This window comes from Rhinoderma darwinii, chromosome 7, assembly GCF_050947455.1.
Source record: "Rhinoderma darwinii isolate aRhiDar2 chromosome 7, aRhiDar2.hap1, whole genome shotgun sequence".
Taxonomy (NCBI): domain Eukaryota; kingdom Metazoa; phylum Chordata; class Amphibia; order Anura; family Rhinodermatidae; genus Rhinoderma; species Rhinoderma darwinii.
This window is the reverse complement of record NC_134693.1, coordinates 133,291,038-133,314,235: the sequence shown is the minus strand read 5'-3', so window position 1 is coordinate 133,314,235 and position 23,198 is coordinate 133,291,038. Positions and strand designations below refer to the sequence as shown.

Genomic DNA, 23,198 nt, shown 5'->3' with positions numbered 1-23,198 from the left:
TTTTTTGGGGATCTTTTATTTAGAGAACTGAAGAATTTGGCAACATTTGTTCTTTTCCTTGTATAAAAAGTTTTCCCTTTATAATCCAAGCAGTCTCTCCTTATAAACACTGTACACACCTTTTATATTGTACACTTTACAAGATTGGAAAAAAAATTAGACATTTGGGAAACCTACGGCCTTATTTATCAAAACTGTCTCAAATAAAAAAAACAACCAATCACAGTGCGGCTTTCATTTTTCCAGAGCCATTTAAGACATTTAAGTCTAGCTCTGATTGGTTACTATGGGCCACAAGGCCATATATTTGTTAGACATTTTTGATAAACGAGGCCCAGTATTTTTAGTAATACCCGTACAAATGGCTATCTTTACCATCAGTTAGGCCTTATTTACACGAGCGTGTAAAACGTTCGTGTGAGGGCCGTTGAAACATTGTCCGTCCCACGGCCCTATGTAATTCAATGTGGCCGTTCACACAGCCGTTGTTTCAACGGACCGTGTGAAGGGTCCGTGGGAAAATAGGACATGTCCTATTTTTCCACGCTTCACGCATCCCTCCATAGGACTCATCTATGGGGGATGTGAGACATCGCATCCCGCAGCGCCGAGCACGGATGCACCTCGGGCATGTAAAACTGCGGTTTTTCACGTCCGAGGTGCGCAACGCTCGTGTAAATTAGGCCTTAGGATGTTGTTTAATTGGAGGCTACGTTTTTTTTTTTTTAGTAAACCCAACATTACCGACATTGTGTCTAGATAGCATTTATATATGTTTGGACTGTGGTATTAAATCAAATGTTAACGTTATCATAAAAAAATTATAATACAAATAAACCTTTGTTTCTTAAAATCCACAATTTTGACTTCCTATATACGTACAACAAATACAATACTGGGCCTTATATATCAAAGATGTCTCCTTTTCCTTGTTGCCCATAGCAACCAATCAGAATCCTTGAGTCATTTTTCCAGCATAGTTTACAAAATGAAAACTGAATACTGATTGGTTGATATGTTCAAAATGGCCACTTTTGTACAGTTGCAATACAGCAGGACCAGCGTGTCCTGGGACTTACTGACAGCAGAAACATGTGCGATGTTCGGCTTCTAATCGAACGCTATAATTTGCCTTCATAGTCACTTGTCGTGGACGTTATAATAATATAAGGCCAATAATTAAATAAGAATAGCAAAGTGCTTTCTGGTTATTGGTGAAGGGGACTGAATCTGTGCATTAAAGTAGAACTCCTATTTTGAGTGAAATTTGTTAGTCAAAATCTGCATGAAAAACTGAGTGACATTGTAAATACTTTTCTGTATTGATTTAGACACAAGTCGTTTTCTTCTCCGTTCACACCTAAAGTGAAAGTCAGAATTCTGCTGGTTTATTCTTAGAATGTGGTTTATCTGTATTCCGCAGACAGTCATGTGATCTACCAGCGGAGCTCTTACTGCATCCTCAGCTCCCTTAATGCACTGCTCTTTAGTAACCGGAAACCAGCAGAATGTTGCTTTCTGTCTGAAAGAGGGAGATAAGCGTCTACCAAATAATTCTGGCGTCGTTTATCTTGGTGAAGCAAAGGATCAGACAGGAAAAAATCGAACCTTACTGATCAATGTTTCACCCATTGGGAGTCTTGATGGACACTCCCACTGCCCCATTAACATGAGATTATTGGTGGTGTTGAGGGTTTTATGTATAAAAATGTTACAAAAAGTGGAATGGTTGCCCATAGCAAACTACCAGATTACTGCTGGACCATGGACTGGACCATAAAAGGGGTGGAGTTTATGCAAATATGTATAAAAAGAGGCATGTCTATTGTTTTGAGCTCTTCTTGACTAAGCGGGGGCGGGACTTAAAATGTGGGATTCAAATTTTGGATTGAAAATTTGTAAAATTTATTAGAAAATGACATTGATCTACTAGCAAAACATTTATATCCTCATTTTATCTCTTTCTGTCCTCACCTTTGGATTTCTTTCATTCGTAAATATACGATAATATGTACATAGAAATTACCCAACCTTCTCAGTCTTAAAGGGCCACTACGCCAAAATAGTCAGCACCCCTTAGTCCCCTCTATACAAAGCCTCAGGCTCAAGACGTTTCCGAGTTCCTCGAACAATTTATCATGCAGTGGATATCTCCAGGGTTCCATCTTTTTCCACCGGGTCAAATTGTCAGTATTTTCCCCGCACATTATCAGCTGACATCTTCCCCAAGTTCCTTTTTACAACGTTCTATGTGGTGCTGGAGGCCCCGTCTTTTTTCGGAGCTTATAAGCTTTTTCCTGAGGTATTTGGCAATTGCCTTTATCAGACAACGAGGAGATAGACAAGTAGTGTCTTGTAGATGGCTGACCAGTCTATAGAGGTCCTTAAACAAGCGGTACCTGGAGATCTTCCTGAAGCATTTGGGGATATCCTTCTTCTCACAAAGTCCCTCAAAGTAGACCATTGCATAGTGCTCCAGGTTATCATTATCCAGTTGGACTTCAAAGTCTTTCTCCAGGCAGGACATGGCTGCCCCAAACATATTAGTTGAGTCTTTCCATCCAATGCGGTTGATTTGACGGTTTCGCCATTGTTCGTACATTGTCTTGCTTCTTCTTGTCCATACGATCATCACTTTTCCTTTCCTTTCACTCACTTGCTCCCTCTTTTGGTAAAACCAGGGCAATATTCCAATTTGGCTGACTGAGTTCATGTCCCATAAGTCCAAGATGACCTCACATCCCAGGATGTTGTGCAGGAAGTCGGCAAAAGCGCAAATGAGGGTCTTATACTCGGCCGAATCGGGAGAGTACACAAGTAGAATGGTTCTTCTCCAAAGCGGAGCTGTGTGGAGAGAGAAAGCAATGACATGATGTTTAGAGAGCACCTTACCATCCCAAATACAAACTGCTGGAAACAAAAATGTATGTGGGCCCCCGTCTACTCTACCTTTTTGGGCCCTCCCAGTGGCCTCTTCCACTGTTAACAACACACCTTACAGTGCTAAACAAATGTACAATTCATTGCCCACATAATACTGCCATATAGTACCTACAAAACACTACCATACAGTGCAAAAATAATGCCACCATACAGTGCCAACCAACTGTGCAATAAATTACCTACATAATACTGCCATATAGTACCTACATAGCATCACCACGCAGTAAATGCAAAAAAGTACAATTCAATGCCAAAATAATACCACCATACAGAGCCACACATCTGTACAATATATTGCCTACATAATACAGCCATATAGTAACTACAAAAACTTACAGTACAGTGCCAAAATAATACCACCATACAGTTCCAAACAACTGTAGAATAAATTGTCCACATAATACTGCCAAAGCACCTACATAATATTGCCACATAGTAAATGCATAAAAGTACCATACAAGGCCAAAATAATACCACCATACAATGCTACACAAATGTTTCATATATTTTACCCACACAATATTTCCATATAGTACTTACAAAACATTGCCACACAGTAAATGAATAAAAATACCACATAGTGACAAATAATACCGCTGTACAGTACCAAACAACTGTACGATATATTGTCTACATGATACTGCCATATAGTGCATACAAAAAAGTACCACTCCGTAAATGCATGACTGCTGTATAGTGCCAAAATAATACCGCCGTACAGTTACAAACTGTACTATTTATTGCCTATATAATAATGCCATACCATACCTACAATAAAAAAAACACACAGTAAATGCATAAGAGGGCCATATAGTGCCAAAATAATACCGCCATACAGTGCCAAACAACTGTCCAATATATTTTCTACATAATACTGCCATAGTGCCTACAAAAAAGTACCGCTCAGTAAATTAATGACTGCCATATAGTGCCAAAATAATACCGCCATACAGTGCTCAAATAATACCACATGACTGTGTTCAGTTGGCTTCCTATTCACGACAACCACTCATAGATTAATGGAGACATTTTTCTTACCTGTAAATATCTTCCATATTCTGTTACAACTTATGTAGATGATGAAAATCAAGGTAAAAATCACCAGGGATGTGACGAGAGCAAGAAGGCCCAGGTGCTTGTGAGAAACTGGATAGGAAAGAGAACGACGAATCGGTAAATATAATAAAACATCCAATAATCAATAACCTATTGAGATGTTTTGATGACCCTACACTTAGATATTAGGTAATTGCATAAATAACAATCCCCTTAGGCCCCATGCACACGACCGTAAAAATCTCCGTAATTGCGGACCCGTTCGGTTCTATAGGCCGCTGACACCTTTCCGTATCGCTACGGATACGTGTCTGTGCCGTAGAACCGTGCCCAGAATTATGGAGCATGTCCTACTTTTCATATTTTATGGACCGTGCTCCCATACTTTGTATGGGAGCACGTCCCGAAAATGCGTCCCGTGGCCGTCGGCTGTGTTTGCAATCGCAGGCCGTGATTACAGGCACGGCGGTGTGCATGAGGCCTAAGATATTTGAGCGTTCTATTATCCGATTCCTTCAAGAATCAATGGAGAGATTCTGCTAATAAGAATATAAGGAGGGATTGCTATTTATGCGATTACCTAATCTATTACTGTAAATTCATACAAGAGAGGGACCTACATGGCAGCGCTGTGACCAGAGCCATTGTCACAGTTTTTCATTGAGTGGAGTTTTGCTAACTCATTTTATATTTCATGCTATTAAACTACATAGTTATATACTAGAGCAGCAAAATTGTTGCAAAACTACAACTCCCAGCATAGCCGTGACTGTCATGGCATGGTGAGAATACTAGTTTCACAACAGTTAGAGAGCTATAGACAGGGGTGCACTTAGCAGGGGTTTCACAGTACCTGGAAATAGGTTCAATAGGAGCCGTACAAATCTCCATGTAATGAGCTCCCTCTAGTGGCAGCTGCAGGCAGACCGAATTTTATCATGTTATTTTATGGTTGTATGAAGGGGAATTTGGAGCCCTGTTCTAGAGTGTTAATATATATATTATCATGACAAAAGCAGATATGTCTATACTTACAATCAAATGAGCAGATGAGATGCTCATGTGAAAAACGGACATCAGAACGCCAAACCTGCGAGGCAAAGTCAGATGGTTACAGCAGAATATCAATGTGCAAACCACTGCTGGGACGGTCATTCCCATAGAGTTTGAATTGAGTGACAGAGCGCATGCTCGACCACCGCTCATTTCAAGTCCCCCTTTAATACATTAGTGTGGCTGGAGGCGACTGTTGCCCCCCAGTTAAACTCTGAGCGACCGAGGTGTTGCAGTCGTAATATGGACGTTAAAAAGTATGCTTTTCCCCAGAAACAGCGCTCAGACCCATTCACTTTAATGGAGGGGCACTGCAGTACCAGGCACAGCCCATGGAGAGGTGTGGCGCTGTTTCTGGAAAAAAAAGCCATGTTTTTATAATCCTGGATAACACGTGACGGAGTGCAGACATCCTATAGTGTCTGAGAATTAGCCGGGCAGCTCAGATCCCACTGATAAAATTGTCAGAAGTTTGAAAATAACTATTAAACTAAATAGAAAAAGAGAGTTAATACCTTGATGCAATGCCCAATGCCGGGCCTAGGGAGCGATAGCTGTAGATCTTGAGATCCGATTTGATGTTGCTGAGAGAGAGAAAATATTTTCGTGTGAATGCGATCATCTGGTTTATACATGTTACATAAGATAAGTTACATAGTAAAGGTTTGGGGGTGGTTGGGGTTTATCTTAACTTTTGCTATAGGCAAATAAAAATAATAAGTCAAGGTCATGTGATCATCTTAAAAGGGGTTCTCGGCTTTGGACAATCCCTACTTGTTAGAAGAGTCCCTTGACAATTTGCAGATCACAAAGTCTCTCCCTGTTGGGACCCCAGTGATCAGTTGTAATCTGTGTAGAAACCTGGCAGCAAGTATTCAATTTCCCTGCAGCGACACCACAGGCGATAATAAGCATTACATGATGCCCATTAATATCAATTGGTTGTCTGTGTAATACAGGACAGGTCCTCCAGAGTGAGGGATGCTCTCACCTGTGTAATATACTGGGTATCTGACCTGGGTAACATGCTGGTGACCGAGTAATATACCGGTTATCTGCCTGTGTAAGATTCTGATAATATGATCTGTGTCATCTCTCCTGTGTAATATATCGGTCATCTCTCCAGTGTAATATATCGGTCATCTCTCCTGTGTAATATATCGGTCATCTCTCCTGTGTAATATATCGGTCATCTCTCCAGTGTAATATATCGGTCATCTCTCCAGTGTAATATATCGGTCATCTCTCCAGTGTAATATATCGGTCATCTCTCCTGTGTAATATATCGGTCATCTCTCCTGTGTAATATATCGGTCATCTCTCCTGTGTAATATATCGGTCATCTCTCCTGTGTAATATATCGGTCATCTCTCCAGTGTAATATATCGGTCATCTCTCCAGTGTAATATATCGGTCATCTCTCCAGTGTAATATATATCGGTCATCTCTCCTGTGTAATATATCGGTCATCTCTCCTGTGTAATATATCGGTCATCTCTCCAGTGTAATATATCGGTCATCTCTCCTGTGTAATATATCGGTCATCTCTCCAGTGTAATATATCGGTCATCTCTCCAGTGTAATATATCGGTCATCTCTCCTGTGTAATATATCGGTCATCTCTCCTGTGTAATATATCGGTCATCTCTCCTGTGTAATATATCGGTCATCTCTCCTGTGTAATATATCGGTCATCTCTCCAGTGTAATATATCGGTCATCTCTCCAGTGTAATATATCGGTCATCTCTCCTGTGTAATATATCGGTCATCTCTCCTGTGTAATATATCGGTCATCTCTCCAGTGTAATATATCGGTCATCTCTCCAGTGTAATATATCGGTCATCTCTCCAGTGTAATATATCGGTCATCTCTCCTGTGTAATATATCGGTCATCTCTCCTGTGTAATATATCGGTCATCTCTCCAGTGTAATATATCGGTCATCTCTCCAGTGTAATATATCGGTCATCTCTCCTGTGTAATATATCGGTCATCTCTCCAGTGTAATATATCGGTCATCTCTCCAGTGTAATATATCGGTCATCTCTCCAGTGTAATATATCGGTCATCTCTCCAGTGTAATATATTGTCCTCTCTCCAGTGTAATATATTGTCCTCTCTCCTGTGTAATATATCGGTCATCTCTCCTGTGTAATATATCGGTCATCTCTCCAGTGTAATATATCGGTCATCTCTCCAGTGTAATATATCGGTCATCTCTCCAGTGTAATATATCGGTCATCTCTCCAGTGTAATATATCGGTCATCTCTCCTGTGTAATATATCGGTCATCTCTCCAGTGTAATATATTGTCCTCTCTCCTGTGTAATATATCGGTCATCTCTCCAGTGTAATATATCGGTCATCTCTCCAGTGTAATATATCGGTCATCTCTCCAGTGTAATATATCGGTCATCTCTCCTGTGTAATATATCGGTCATCTCTCCTGTGTAATATATCGGTCATCTCTCCAGTGTAATATATCGGTCATCTCTCCTGTGTAATATATCGGTCATCTCTCCTGTGTAATATATCGGTCATCTCTCCTGTGTAATATATCGGTCATCTCTCCAGTGTAATATATCGGTCATCTCTCCTGTGTAATATATCGGTCATCTCTCCAGTGTAATATATCGGTCATCTCTCCAGTGTAATATATCGGTCATCTCTCCAGTGTAATATATATCGGTCATCTCTCCTGTGTAATATATCGGTCATCTCTCCAGTGTAATATATCGGTCATCTCTCCTGTGTAATATATCGGTCATCTCTCCTGTGTAATATATCGGTCATCTCTCCTGTGTAATATATCGGTCATCTCTCCAGTGTAATATATCGGTCATCTCTCCTGTGTAATATATCGGTCATCTCTCCAGTGTAATATATATCGGTCATCTCTCCTGTGTAATATATCGGTCATCTCTCCTGTGTAATATATCGGTCATCTCTCCAGTGTAATATATCGGTCATCTCTCCAGTGTAATATATCGGTCATCTCTCCAGTGTAATATATCGGTCATCTCTCCAGTGTAATATATCGGTCATCTCTCCTGTGTAATATATCGGTCATCTCTCCTGTGTAATATATCGGTCATCTCTCCAGTGTAATATATCGGTCATCTCTCCAGTGTAATATATCGGTCATCTCTCCAGTGTAATATATATCGGTCATCTCTCCTGTGTAATATATCGGTCATCTCTCCTGTGTAATATATCGGTCATCTCTCCAGTGTAATATATCGGTCATCTCTCCAGTGTAATATATCGGTCATCTCTCCAGTGTAATATATATCGGTCATCTCTCCTGTGTAATATATCGGTCATCTCTCCTGTGTAATATATCGGTCATCTCTCCAGTGTAATATATCGGTCATCTCTCCTGTGTAATATATCGGTCATCTCTCCAGTGTAATATATATCGGTCATCTCTCCTGTGTAATATATCGGTCATCTCTCCTGTGTAATATATCGGTCATCTCTCCAGTGTAATATATCGGTCATCTCTCCAGTGTAATATATCGGTCATCTCTCCAGTGTAATATATATCGGTCATCTCTCCTGTGTAATATATCGGTCATCTCTCCTGTGTAATATATCGGTCATCTCTCCAGTGTAATATATCGGTCATCTCTCCTGTGTAATATATCGGTCATCTCTCCAGTGTAATATATCGGTCATCTCTCCAGTGTAATATGCTGATCTGCCGCAGTGTGTAGTATTTTGCTGCTCACCGTGGATACATTATAGATAAGAGACTGAAGGTTGCACTGTCCGGTTTGCTGGTTTTGGAGACACGCCGCCGCACTAAAAGTTGCTGGAATTTTAGAGGATATTGTAAGACGCAAATAATAAAGCTGAATCTTCACTTCGACATTCCAGAGCCGATCTGAAAACAAGCAGAAGACAAAATAATGCAGCGTGGCTTTAATGGTCCCTTTCAGTCCCTGTGATATATATACGTTCCGGTAGTTATATTTGAAGTTACTTAATGTTACCATCATAGGAATTGTCCAAACTAGTCATAATGTCTCCCATTCACGATATACGTAGTTATAGGGATGCACGGTGCATCGAAACTTCGATACTGTTTCGATACTGTGCATCCCTAAACGGTTCGATACCGCTATTTCCTGTATTTCGATACTTGGCTGCGCAGCCGCACAGCTCAGTATAGTAATACATTAATATATGGGAGCGCGGCTGCGGCTGTGTAATTCAGCCACAGCCCCGCTCCTGAGTCATGATAAGTTCGCGGGGTCAGGATGATGCGATGCGGCCGGCGCTGCACTAATGAGCGGCGGCACTGGAGACAGAACATGGCGGGCGCGCTACAAAACACCCCCATGTTCTGTCCCCAGTGCCTGAACCGCCGCTCATTAGTGCGGCGCCGGCCGCACCTCCTTATGCTGACCGCGCGTGCACTTCCTGTCAGGAGCGGGGCAATGGCTGTATTACACAGCCGCAGCCCCGCTCTATAACGGCGGAGATCAGAGAAACCGCTCATCTCCGCCGTTATTCCCATGAATGCTGCGATCACAGCGGACTGCAGCATTCAGGAGAAAATGAGCAGGGGGGATGCCCCTGGATCACGTCACAGGGAATTCCTGTGACGCGATCGAGGGCCATACCATATATGGGCAGACAGCCCAGGGTCTATTGACGGACCCCAGGGCTGTCTTACCATATTTCATGTTGTTAGGACATACCCAAGTATGTCCTAACAACTGCCTGTGTATTATCCGTCCACAGGTTAATGTACTGGCACATATCTGATATATGTCAGTACATTAAAGTTTAAAAATAAAGTAAAAACAAAGTATTGTTAAATTTTAAAAAAAATACACATACGCCTCTTTTACAATAAACATTAAAATAAGTCTCAATACATAAAATATACACATTCAGTAATGGCGCGGACAACAATGTTTTTGCATCATTTATGATGTGTACGCTGTAAAAAAATGAAATAAACACGGCTTTCATTCACTTATTAATGTGAGGCGCGAGGTGTGATGAATTTACCCTCCATGTTCCTCACATTAATAGTAATTAACCCCATCATGTACCTCGCACATTAACCCATTATGACTGAGAAACAGGATGGGATTAATTACTATTAATGTGAGGCGCGTTCAAAATTCATCACACGTCGCGCCTCACATCAGAAAACGGAAGATTTTTTTTTTTATTACTGTTGGCAAAAGTATCGAAATTGGTATCGAAATCGCAATACTAAACGAAGTATCGGTATCGAAGTCCAAATTTTGGTATCGTGACATCCCTACGTAGTTATGGTGCCTACAGACCTCTTATATGGGCCCGTATGGACTCCCATGTTTCACCGTAGAGGGCCCATACACACGCCAATGCTATGTGAATAGACCCTTAGGGAAAACTCCCACAATGCTACATAGAAATGTCTTCTATTACAGAAATCCGAAACATGAGATCTATACAGATTTGGTTTTCCCCCGTTCAGCTTACCTCTTCTGTCCGGGCATTTTATATGGGTGCGATTCAGTAACGAGAACTGTGAACAAACAAGAATAAAACAATGAGCGATAAGTAATATATATGTATACCCAACCGAGGCGTAACTCGAAGCTCCCGGGACCCAACGCAAAATCTGTAGCAGGCCCCACCTAGCAGGTGCCATTTATAATACTAGTGTCTTCTTATGTGGCACAAGAGCCATTGGGCCTCCACAGGTACCAGGGCCCAACTGCTACCTCTGCACCCCATATACCTACACCCCTGATTGCCAAAGCCCATGGGTGTCCAGTGATGCCAATACCATGGATAATGCTGGAAATATTTGAGAATGAGATTGCAGTGTATAATGGCAGATGACCACTGCCTTATGGTTTACATCATCTTTATTCCATCAATGTATTGTTTATTATTATTTATTTGAAGGAAATTTGTATTAGAAATAATTTTTAAAAAGCCACATATTATACATTGAGAGTACCTTTAAGACACTTGATTTTATAGAAGGATTATACAAGGTTAATAAATACCAAACCAGCCATAGAAATAGAATAAAATGTATACAAATCATTAACACAACATTGTACAGATAACATAATAAAAACAATACTCTGCTGCCATCTGCTGGTCATTCTCTTAAAGCACATCATGTAAATGGGCAATATGGTAATGAAATGTTCTGTACTGCCATCTGGTGGTCAGATTATTGAATCAATAGATGAAATGGTAACGAGAGAAGAGTTGCACTCTGACTGCAATATTTAAGGCAAATTGTATAATTGGGCAATATAATACTGAAATGCACTGCCATCTGGTGGCCAGAATATTATAAAACACATCATATAAAAGCACAACTTAGTAATAAAATGCTCTGTGCTTAAAGAGGCTCTGTCACCAGATTCTCAAACCCCTATCTCCTATTGCATGTGATCAGCGCTGCAATGTAGATAACAGCAACGTTTTGTTTTTTTGAAAAACGTTTATTTTTGGCCAAGTTATGAGCTATTTTATATATATGCAAATGAGGTTTTAACCCCTTAATGACCGGGCATGTTTGTACCTTAATGACCAAGCCAGATTTGTCAAATCTGGTATGTCTGACTTTATCAGAGAATAACTCTGTGAAAGTTTTGAATATCCAAGTAATTCTGACATTGTTTTTTCGTCACATGTTGTACTTTATTTTAGTGGTAAAAGTAGACTGATACGATTTGCGGAAATTAATTAAAAAATAGAAAAATGGAAGAAATTTTGTAAAAATTACCATTTTCCCCTATTTTTAACTGCAATATGTCACATATGTACACACATACTGTACAATTTTTTTAATTAAATATATATTTCTATCTCTTTACTCTATTTTGGCAGCACTTTTGAAAAAATAAAATACATTTTCAGCAATTTAGAGGACTTACAAATTGAATAATAATTTTATAAATTTTGAAGTACATTTTGTTTTCCTGCACCAAGCCAGGTTTTCAGAGGCTCATAGGTCTCAGAGTGATGGAAACCCCCACAAATGACCCCATTTAGAAAACTAGACCCCTTAAGGTATTTACCTAAGGGTATAGTAAGTATTTTGACCCCACAGTTTTTTGCTAAATTTAATACATAGCAGGTGAAAAAAAAAAAAAAAAGTCACTTTTTTTCATAAAAGTATCAGTTTGAAGACCAATTTCTTTGTAAAGCGACCATGAGAATGAAGAAACACACCACAAAATCTATCACCCTGTTTCTCCTGTTTTCAAAAATACCAACATTGTGGCCCTAATGCGCTGCCTGGACACACGGCAGGACCCAAAAGGAAGGGAGCACCCGGAGGCTTTCAGGACTCATATTTTGCTTGAAAATGTTTTAGGCCCCACTGTACATTTGGAGAGGCTTTGAGCTGCCAGAACGATAGAAAATCCCCATAAACGACCCCATTTAGAAAACTAGACCCCTTAAGGTATTTATCTAGGGGTATAGTTAGCATTTTGACCACACAGGTTTTTCGCTAAATATATTGGAATTAGTCTGTAAAAATTAAAATGTACTTTTTTTCTGAAACAACATAGAAATTTTTATTATTTACAAGGAATAACGAAGAAAATGCACCCCAACATTTGTAAAGCAATGTCTCCCGATTACGACAATACCCCATATGTGTTTGGACCCACAGCAGGGCTCAGAAGGGAAGGAGCGCCATTTGGATTTATGATTTTGCTGGAATGGTTTTCGGTGCCATGTCGCATTTGCAATGCACTGGAGGGACCAAAACAGTGGAAACCCACCAAAAGTGACCCCATTTTGGAAAAACCTTCAAGGAATTTTTCTAGGGGTATTGTGAGCATTTACACCCCACGGGTCTTTTGCAGAGTTTATTGGAATTAGGGCGCGAAAATTAATATCAACATTTTTTTCCACTAAAATGTTGCATTTTCTCATTTTCACAAGGGATAAAGGAGGAAAAAAACAACCATTTTTTATAAAGCAATTTCTCCCGAGTACGGAAATACCCCACATGGGGTCATACGTTTTTTCATTAGAAATGAATTAACCCTTTCAGGACTGATCCATTTTTTGCCTTCTTATTTTAGATTTTCACTCCCCGCTTTCCAAGATCCATAACTTCTTTATTTTTCCATCAATAGAGCTGCGTGAGGGCTTATTTGTTGCGGGACAATCTGTAGTTTTCATTGGTACCATTTTGGGGTACATGCGATTTTTTTTTTGATCACTTTTTATTCAATTTTTTTGCAATCCTGAGCAAAAAACAGGAATTCTGACACCGTTTTTTTAGGTTTTCTTTTTGCGGCGCTCACCGTACGCTATAAATGAAATTTTTACTTTATTCTGCGGGTTGGTACGATTACGCCAATACCATATGTATATAGGTTTGGTCCTTTTTTTTAGAGTTTGCGCAATAAAATGACTTATTTATAAAAAAAAAAATTCTGTGTCACCATATTCTGAGAGCCGTAATTTTTTAATTTTTTAGTCAAAAAAGCTGTGTAAGGGCTTGTTTTTTGCGGGACGGATAGAAGTTTTTATTGGTACTATTTTCGGGTACATGCGACTTTTTGATCACTTTTTATTCTTTATTTAGGGAGCGGTGCTGACCAAAAAAATTGCGATTCTGTCGTAGTTTTTTATTGATTTTTTTTGGGGTGTTCATCGTGCGGGAAAAATAACATTATAGTTTTATAGTTGGGTTCGTTACGAACTCGGTGATACCAAATATGTGTACTTTTTTAACGTGTTCATTTTTTTTCTATAATAAAAGTCTTATTATAGGGAAAAAAAGCATTTAGTGTTTATATCACTTATAACTTTTATTTTTACACTTTTTTTAAAACATTTTTATTACTTTTTTTTACCTTTTTAACTTGTCCCACTAGGGGACACTTAGACTTGCAGCTTTGATCGCTGCTAGAGTACATTACACTACACACGTAGTGTAATGTACTCTAACTGTCATTGTGACGTGACTGTCACACTGACAGGAAGCAGAGGAGGAACGGCCGGAGGCTGTTCCTCCGAGGATTCCGTACATGGCAACCAGGAGGTCATTATCTGACCTCTGATTGCCGTGACAAGCATCGGTAGCCCCCACGATCACTTCGTGGGGGCTGCTGATGTGCTTCAAACCACTTAAATGCGGCGACGGCAATCCGTCGCCGCACTTAAGGGGTTAACTGCCGAAATCAGCGGCGATGGTCCGCTGTCCGGCGAGACTGATGTCTCAGCTGTCTAGGACAGCTGTCAGCGCGGGTCTGTCACTCTGTGTTTACACAGAGTGACAGTTTGAAATGCGGACGAAAATGAACGTCATGGTGCGGGAACTAGCAGCCGACCAGGACGTTCATTTTCGTCCTTGGTCGTTAAGGGGTTAAATGGACAACTGGGCATGTTTTTTTTCGTATGTCCAACTGGGCGTGTTTACTTATTTTACTAGCTGGGCGTTGTGGAGAGAAGTGTATGATGCTGACCAATCAGTGACCAATCAGCGTCATACACTCCTCTCCATTCATTTACACAGCAGCATCACGTTCTTACTAGAACAATGTGCAGCCACATACACAAGTGTCCTGATAATGAATACACATGACCTCCAGCCTGGACGTCATGTGTATTCAGATTCCTGACACTTCTGAATCTTTTCTGTGAGATTTCCAGCAAGGGAAACGAAATCTCGTTTACCTCGTAATCTCGCGAGATTACGCGTGGCTTGCTGGAATCTCACAGAAAAGATTCAGAAGTGTCAGGATTCTGAATACACATGACGTCCAGGCTGGATTTCATGTGTATTCATTACCAGGACACTTGATTAACGTTAATGTCTCTGTATGTGGCTGCACATCGTTCTAGTAAGAACGTGATGCTGCTTTGTAAATGAATGGAGAGGAGTGTATGACGCTGATTGGTCACTGATTGGTCAGCATCATACACTTCTATTCACAATGCCCAGTTAGTAAAACAAGTAAACACGCCCAGTTAAAAACACAATACACGCCCAGTTGGACATAACGAAAAAAAAACACGCCCAGTTGTCCATTTCAAAGCTAATTTGCATAAATATAAAATAGCTCATAACTTGGCCAAAAATAAACATTTTTCAAAAAAACAAAACGTTACTGTTATCTACATTGCAACGCCGATCACATGCAATAGGAGATAGGGGTTTGAGAATCTGGTGACAGAGCCTCTTTAACTGGACTGCAAACTATGGAGCACCTTTTTTTTATATCTTAGTACCTCAGTTTCTGCCCTGAATTATTAGGTGAATGAAGTAATCTCATCCAAGAAGCCTTTTTGCGGGACTATAATATTGATGGCCTATCTTTAGGATCAGTCATCAATATCAGATAAATTATGGTCTGACTCCCGACACCCCCACCGATCAGCTAACCATAGAGGCATCCTCTTAGTTTGCTTACCAGGCACAGCGCCCTACATTTGGTAGTGGCTGTCCTTAGTACTGCAGCTCAGTTCTATTCAAGTGAATGGGACGGAGCTGCAATACCAGGCACGGCCACTACCAAATGTACGGCTCAGTGCCCGGAAAACAACGAATGGGACGTGGTGCTTGCTGGAGCGCCACGGTCCCTTTAGCCAGCTGATCGACGCAGGTGCTGGAAGTCAGACCCCCACTGATCTGATTAGAGTTTATACGGTCTTAAAAATATATATATATATATATATATAGGTCTAGATTTACCTCAAAACACAGGTGATGATCTCTGTCGACACTCTCAAGGTAATATTCCTGCAAGACACAGAAAGTCATGGATTATTACTCAACACACGATATCCTCGGGCTACACGGCGGCTTGCGGAAAATAGAGGAAATACTGCAATGATGTCTGTATGTTTGACCGTATTTGCAGATAGCCTTCCTTATATACGGACAAGTTACGGATGACTATGGATCCGTATTTACGGTCAGTATTTAGGGCTATATGAAAATATGGTCGCGTGCATGGGGCCATGTGGAAAGTGTACTGCTCACATATGAGAGTTTGCTACAATTGTATCTAGTTTAGGCAATGTGAGCTAAATAAATCAGCAGCACAAATCGCTCTCCTGTCCTGTCCTGTCTGCTGCAATGTATCAGTGCAGGTAAAATGTATCAGCCTGGAGTTCAGGCAGATAAGAGGATGTCTAGACTAATTACAATTGTAGCAAACCCTCAACTGTTAGGCTTCGTTCACATCTGCGTCGGGGCTCCATTCACGGAAACCATTTGCAACGGATCCGTCATTGAAATCAATGGTGATGCAATTGGAAACCTATGGTTTCCGTTCATTTCAGTTCATGGGTTCCCGACGGAAATCTCAGACGGAACCGATGAACGGAGTCCTGACGCAGATGTGAACGAAGCCTTAGAACCCTGAGAATGTCCGAATACTTCTGTCAGGATAAGGGGCGCGGATTCCATGCCTAAATCTTGACAGAATCCGCTGACATTTTGCAGTTATTGTAAGTGCATCTGGTATTTTATGCCCCATTCACATCCACAAAAATCTGCGCGGAATAATGAACACGCTGTGGATTTTAACATTTACAGTATGTTCATTATTTGCGCAGATTCCGCACGGAGAAGCCGCTGATTCGCCCCATGGATTTACAATGGCGCTAATCTGTTTGTGGATCCGCAGGCCTATCTGCGCTAAAATCTGAGTTGCAGCCTCGGATTTCTGCCACGGATTCTTAAAAAAATCCACGTTTCCTTTGGCAAATCCGACAAATATGAACATAGCCTTATGTCTCTTTGGGTTTTTAGCTTCTGGAAGTAAACAAGAATGTTTGCATTCACTGATGGCAAGCAGAGATGTTAAAAATGGTGAGGAATTGAAACACAAAGCATATTAGAAAGTTGCTGAACAGTAATATCATGTAAGGACGGGAGATAAGCGTTACCCTTCCATGTTTTTTAACGCTGATCTTGTTTTCTGTGAGGCACTTTCCATTTTGCCTTCTGCAAAAAGTCACGGTTGGCACCAGAGAGCAACGGCTGGCATATCTTACAGTCATGGTGTTTGAGTGGTGGTGGATTTCTTGCACAGACACCTTCAGTAATTCTTTAACATCTTTTGGAGAGAAGATGATTCTGTTACATCGTGTATGCGGTTCTGACTATATACAATGGGTAGACGTATATAAATATAATGGATGTAGGGTCTTTATTTATACATGCGTATGTGCTATGCTCAGGGGCATTGCTGATCTCTCATACAGGCTGTCTGCTGGCAGCTACCACTAGGGGGAGCTAATCACATGAATTTATACAGCGCTCATTCACTTCAACTATACAATGTTCCTCTGTAGCAAGGGCTGCCAGAGCAGTTCGGTCATTCTGTTGATCATATGATCAGTCATGTGATCACGGTGACCAATACAATAGGACGACGTGACAACACAATAACAAATCTAAAACCATCGGCGTAAGGCCATGTTCACACCTGCGTCGCTGCTTTCCCTTGTTCTGCTCCGTCAGAGGAGCAGAACAAGGGAATACCTAGAAGCGACGGATCCATTGCACCACGGACACCAACGGTGGCCCACTGAACCCATCGACTTAATGGGTTCTGTCTGCTTTCCGCCGGGGCGTCTGGTTTTACCGGAAATCGCGCAGCATAATGTTTCCGGTAATCTCTGCCGGATCTGTGATGGAGGACACTAACGGAGCCTCCAACGCAGATGTGAACCGAACCTAAAGCTCATCTAGTTCTGATATTGTCTGCGTGCCAGTAACATTCTCTCAGTTGCTCCTCTTTTTGTTCCTTAGCAACAGACTACATGTTGTCACTTTGATACTTAAAATTCTGTCGATTGCTCCTTAGCAACAAGCTACAAACTGTCTGCTTTTCTAGAAGCAGTGAATGCTGACAAAGTAACAGTTTGTTGTCTGTTGCTAAGGAGCAACTAAGAGAATTCTAACTATCACAGTTGTGTAGTCTGTTGCTAAGGAGCAGCTGAAGTAATTTTACAAAGTATGTGGCAATTCTCAAAGAAAGTGGAGCTAAGCTTTAAACAGGAACTGACACCCCTCCTGACGTGTCTGTTTTAGTAAATACTTGTGTTCCCCATGAAATTACAATTCTGGAGCATTTTTTTTCTTAGAGCTCTACCTTGTACCGCTCCTCTGTCATTCTTCCTAGAAATGTATGAATAAATTGACAACTGGGTGTTATCAGTTGGGGGTGTGTCCCTTCACAGACGGACACTGTCCAATCAGTGCTGACAGAGTGAGACTGTGTAGGGACACACCCCATGATAAGTCAAATGGTAACACCCAGTTGTCAATTTATTCATAAATTTCTAGGAGGAATAACAGAGGGACGGCACAATGTAGACTTCTTGGAAAAGATGCTCCAGAATTGTTGGGTTATGGGGAATACAATTATTTACTAAAACAGACATGTCAGGAAAAGTGATAGATCCAACTTTAAGGAGTTAACCTACAATATATAAATATATTTCTTACAGGGTCCTGGATGTTCTTGGAAAGGACATTTTTTCTTCCGTTTGCTATCGCGATAGGTGTAAAATGCCTGAGGAAGAGACGATATGTTCAGTCCACAGTTCAGTTTACATAAATGCATTTGCATACCAATATTTCTCTTTCCACTATTATGATGGGATGCTGGGCCTTTAAGGACGGCCTTGGCAAGTAAGTGCCATTCCCCATCTGTGATTGGCAGGGGGAGGGGTCATGTATAATCTATTTTACTTAGGTTGCAACTGGAGGCCAATAAGTTTTAACAATCAATTTTAACAATTGGTTGTCAACATTCTGACGGGAGTCTGGTTGTCAGGTATATCATGCCTATTGTTTTACGGCTGTTCTGTTTTAAAGAGAATCAAATAATTTGTCCAATCCCTATCTAAAAAGAAAATGTGTCTTGGGTTATAGTGTTTTCTGAGTAAATGGGTATGATCGGGGGGCTTTGTCTGAGGGGTATGATGTTGCTCCCTTCAGACTCTCCTGGCACCCAAAAACAACCCATACCCATTGATCTCTATGCAGTACAAGGATCACAAGTCTCTACACTGAAGTTCCCTGGCCGATGCCCACATGCACCCTATGAGCACCCATTATACATTTCGGGGATGGGAGAGGGGTTGCAGGCTGCACCAGGTGTAGAAAAGCTGAAGCTGAAAAGACAGTTTGGACAAAGTAGGAAGACAAGATCAGGAAGGAAGTCCGGAAGATGAGAACATTATAAATTAGACTTACCTCAATACATAAACAGGGTAGTAAATTCTCATATGACAGGGAGGCATTCTGGGAGGAAGCGATCTGAAGGGTAAATGGTAAGAAAGTCAATATTCAGCTCCCTAGAGTTGAATTAAAAATTCTCCTCCTTTCCTGTATGCTGCCGAACCTAAAATCTCCCTGCACCCCCTGCTGGTTCAGTGTCTGTACAAAGCATGGTCTGCTGTGAGGCATTGTGGGAACTTTATTGTTTGCACCAGGGATATAAATACATTTTTTGTACAATATACTGCACCATGTTGAACGAATTATAAGATCTGGACCAGTGGCGCTGCCAGTACCTGGAATCATGGGCACATATTCTGGGTCTATTGTCCGGTGATCCAGGTTTCTTAGCACTAGAAATCCCCACATTTGCATCCTTCCCCTCCGCCATTGGTGCCTCAAGTATCTTTAGAGCCTACAAACACCCTGATCCAGACTTTGTAATGTTGATTCTGCAACCACAATGCTGATGGTTTCCAAGTATGAGTCAGCAGGACTGTAAATTAGGCTCTGGATAGGTTATAAATTATGATATAACTGAGAACATTGCAGCACCTTCATGTAAGGCGTTGAGGGCACAGGAACATTTGTAATGGGCTAAACATTGACCGTTTTTCTTACCTTCTGCTTGTTGCTTGTTTCCAGGTCCTCACAGATATTAGCCTGATAGCACAGCCGCACGTACACATCTGGGCCTTCAGGTACAGAGACCTCAAATATCTTCTCCTCTGCTATGTGCTGATACTGAAAATCTGGTTCTTTTATGGGACAGAGAAAAATTGGGTTATTCCACAGGGATAAAAGGGTATTAACATTATATTGCCCAGACGCTTACAACAGAACATTACCCTCCAAAGTAAATATAAATAAGTCGCCCTCGTCTTCCCGGTTCTAGTCAGCTGTTTTAGTTTTATTTGCTTCTGGAAAAGCTGGGTGACAACAGCTCCGACGGTTGACTTGACAACACAGGACTTAAAGGGTTATTCCCATCACAAAAAGTAAATGGCATATGAATAAAATATGCGATTACTTTCTGATTGGTGGGGGTACAACTGCTGGGACCCCCACCAATCCTGAGATTGAAGGAAATACGGCACAGATTTTAGATCGGAGCCCAGGTGGTGAAAAACAGCTCTCTCTGCCTCTCTCCCAGCGGGAAGTCACAGCACGATCTCAAGCACCTATCAGCAGCTGCGTTACAATACTCCCAGCCAATCAACTACACAGAAACAATGTTTTGTCTCCTATCAGATATGGCAGCACTCAAACATCTCTTTGCTCAGAAGGGATATAAGGATTTTGACAGTGGGTGGGGCTTCTTGTTTTGTCTTGGCGGACGATCGACTGATTACTATATTCCACTTTATCCCTTTGCTGTTTACAATCTCTTTGAGACTATACCTTTATAACAAATGTTATTTATTTTTCTTTTTTTTTTAAATCCCCAAAATACATGAAACTTACTTGCATCTCTGTTGGTAATGTAGATTTTTTTATTAACAGAAAAGCCATAGTTTGGCGCGGTGAACAGTGTGACAGATATATATTGTCCAGCCTTGACGGTCCAACAGTCATACGTCACTTTCCACTAGATAGAAAAGAAGGGAGATGTATGGGTTAATAGCTGAACGTCTTCTATGAAACATCCTCTAGACAGCGGAAGGCGTCTACATCAGTGGTTTCCAACCTGTGGCTCTCCAGCTGTTGCAAAACTACAACTGCTTGTGACTGTCAGGGCATGCTGGGAGTTGTAGTTTTGCAACATCTGGAAAAACACAGGTTGGAAACCACTGGCCTATATTATTGCTTACCAAATCCCGTGTTTTAGTATTTTTTTTCTTTAAAATCCGGAATGAATGAAATGTGTTTTCACTTAATTCTAGACCTTGAACCACAAAACCTCGGAGTTTGGGGAGTCCTAAAATAAGTAATAAAAGCAGCACAATTATATCAAATAACGACATAAATTAAGTAAATCTTCTAACACAATCTAACCATCTTGTCCTGCTCATACATCAGTTAGTGAAACACCTTGTAATGAAAGGGACACTCCAGGCAAAACTGATATACTGTATTACGCCTACTACAGGGCCTGAGGGGGCGGAGCATGACACATGCACTCTCACTTTGGTGCTCTTTGAATCCCTGGGTGTCATGCCCCTCCCCCTTAGACCCTGCAGTATGTGTAGCAGTGTTATCAGTTTTGCTTGAAGTATTCCTTTAACCCCTTTCCACATTCTATCATATGTGTATATCCGGTGATCGTGCGGACACAGCTGACAGCTGCCCTCCTAAACCAATGGCCGAGATTGGAGAAAAGTCCAAGTGTTTAACCCCTTTTTCGTGTCCCCACCAGCCCCAGTATCGCAATTTCTAGGGCTGACGGTTTTATACTAACAGTCCTGCAGCAGATTAATTTCTTAAAGTCTTGGACAACCCCTTTAAGTTTTTGCAGTGGATTTGAAGCTCTATATCAGAAAAACAGCTATGGCCACTATTGAGATATATATGTCCCAGGCTAGCAGTTACATTAATTTCTAATAAAACCCAAGTATGAGTAGAAGCTAGCTACTTCCTCTGTCACTGATGATAGAGAGGAAGTAGCTAGCATTCCTTGTTTTTCCAATTGTATAAAACAAAAACTAGAAAACTTTTAGACTATAGATTAGGGTGAAGTCTCCAGTCTTTTAATGGACACAAACATTTCGTCACTGATATCAGATCATGTTTCACGCTCTACAGGATTCAAACATAGCACAGTGAGAAGGATGGGAAGGTTCTCTCACTGTGATTGATTTCAAGTGGGAGCTTATAAAGGAAGAGGGACAACCCTCTGGGTGACAGAGATATTAGACCCATAAGAACTAATATGGCAGACAATGGTAGCTGTCAGATAACTACTTCCTGTCCCAGGAACTGAAGGACTTAGGAGAATCGTTAAGTTCTCATTTATACCTGGAGGTTCACTTAAACAGGGAGACAGTTATTGGACCATGTGTGACTTTAGAACACAGATATATAAACTGACAGGGTGACCACTCACAGGCCTCATGCGATATTTTACATTGAGCTGAACTTTCCTTCCTAAGTGGCTAAGATGTCCATAAAAATTACTTATTTTGCCTTTGTTAGGTCAATAAATTATTTAATTTGGCTTTGTCAGGTCAATTCCGTCATAGTGTAAACACGCTCACATGCAAGGCCAAGCATTACACAATCATGTCCAGGAATGATCAACTGCTCAGCCGGGGTATCTAAGCCTATCAGGTGTGATACTGTGTGGAGGAATCACATAGCACAACAATCCTCTGAATTACATGTGCATTAAAGGGATTTAGGAGATAAGAAAAAAAAGGGTAACTGGGAACCAGCGCCACTCTTGATCATTGGCTGTGTCTGGTATTGCATCTCAATCCCATTCAGAAGTATGCTGTGCTAATCTCCTACAATATTGTTATTGCCATCTACAATGTAATAAAAAACAGAGAACAACATACGGTCTGTTACCTACCTGTGGCATTCACTGAAATGTTAATTCGTATGCACAGTTTACATGACGGTCCGTCACGCAGTGAGACAGTGGATATGGTAAGAGCGTTAGGAGGAAGGGCCCAGTATGTGGTTAGAGCACTTGAATTTAGGTTAAAGAAAATGGATTCTGGTTAGGAAAAAAATACAAAGATCTTTATTAGTGGACTAATTGCCTAAACCCTGGTTATTATACAGCATATACTCTAGGAATATGGCTATGCTTTCATGTAATGCAGATAATTTAAGTAATATAAATAATAGATATCCTTTCATATAGTACAAATCATGGCTCTCCTTTCATGTAATGCAGGGGTTGGGAATACTTTCATATAACACAAATAATGAGTATCCTTTACATAGTAAAATAATGGCTATCCT

General features: G+C 40.9%; 1 protein-coding gene across 1 annotated transcript in view; it reads right to left on the bottom strand.

Annotated features, from left to right (window-relative positions):
- The window catches only part of IL17RE (interleukin 17 receptor E), a 58,774-nt gene continuing 35,576 nt past the window's right edge, over window positions 1–23,198 (bottom strand). Inside the window, exons 3-16 of the mRNA XM_075831683.1 lie at window positions 22,801–22,947; window positions 21,101–21,207; window positions 20,754–20,877; window positions 19,911–20,047; window positions 19,266–19,328; window positions 18,513–18,579; window positions 16,946–17,115; window positions 15,744–15,791; window positions 10,538–10,583; window positions 8,785–8,939; window positions 5,568–5,636; window positions 5,035–5,089; window positions 3,982–4,089; window positions 1–2,844 (exon numbers count right to left, since the gene is read on the bottom strand). Of these exons, the coding sequence (XP_075687798.1) occupies window positions 2,210–2,844; window positions 3,982–4,089; window positions 5,035–5,089; window positions 5,568–5,636; window positions 8,785–8,939; window positions 10,538–10,583; window positions 15,744–15,791; window positions 16,946–17,115; window positions 18,513–18,579; window positions 19,266–19,328; window positions 19,911–20,047; window positions 20,754–20,877; window positions 21,101–21,207; window positions 22,801–22,947 (1,931 nt within the window). The 3' untranslated portion in view covers window positions 1–2,209. The remainder of the gene's footprint in view (window positions 2,845–3,981; window positions 4,090–5,034; window positions 5,090–5,567; window positions 5,637–8,784; window positions 8,940–10,537; window positions 10,584–15,743; window positions 15,792–16,945; window positions 17,116–18,512; window positions 18,580–19,265; window positions 19,329–19,910; window positions 20,048–20,753; window positions 20,878–21,100; window positions 21,208–22,800; window positions 22,948–23,198) is intronic.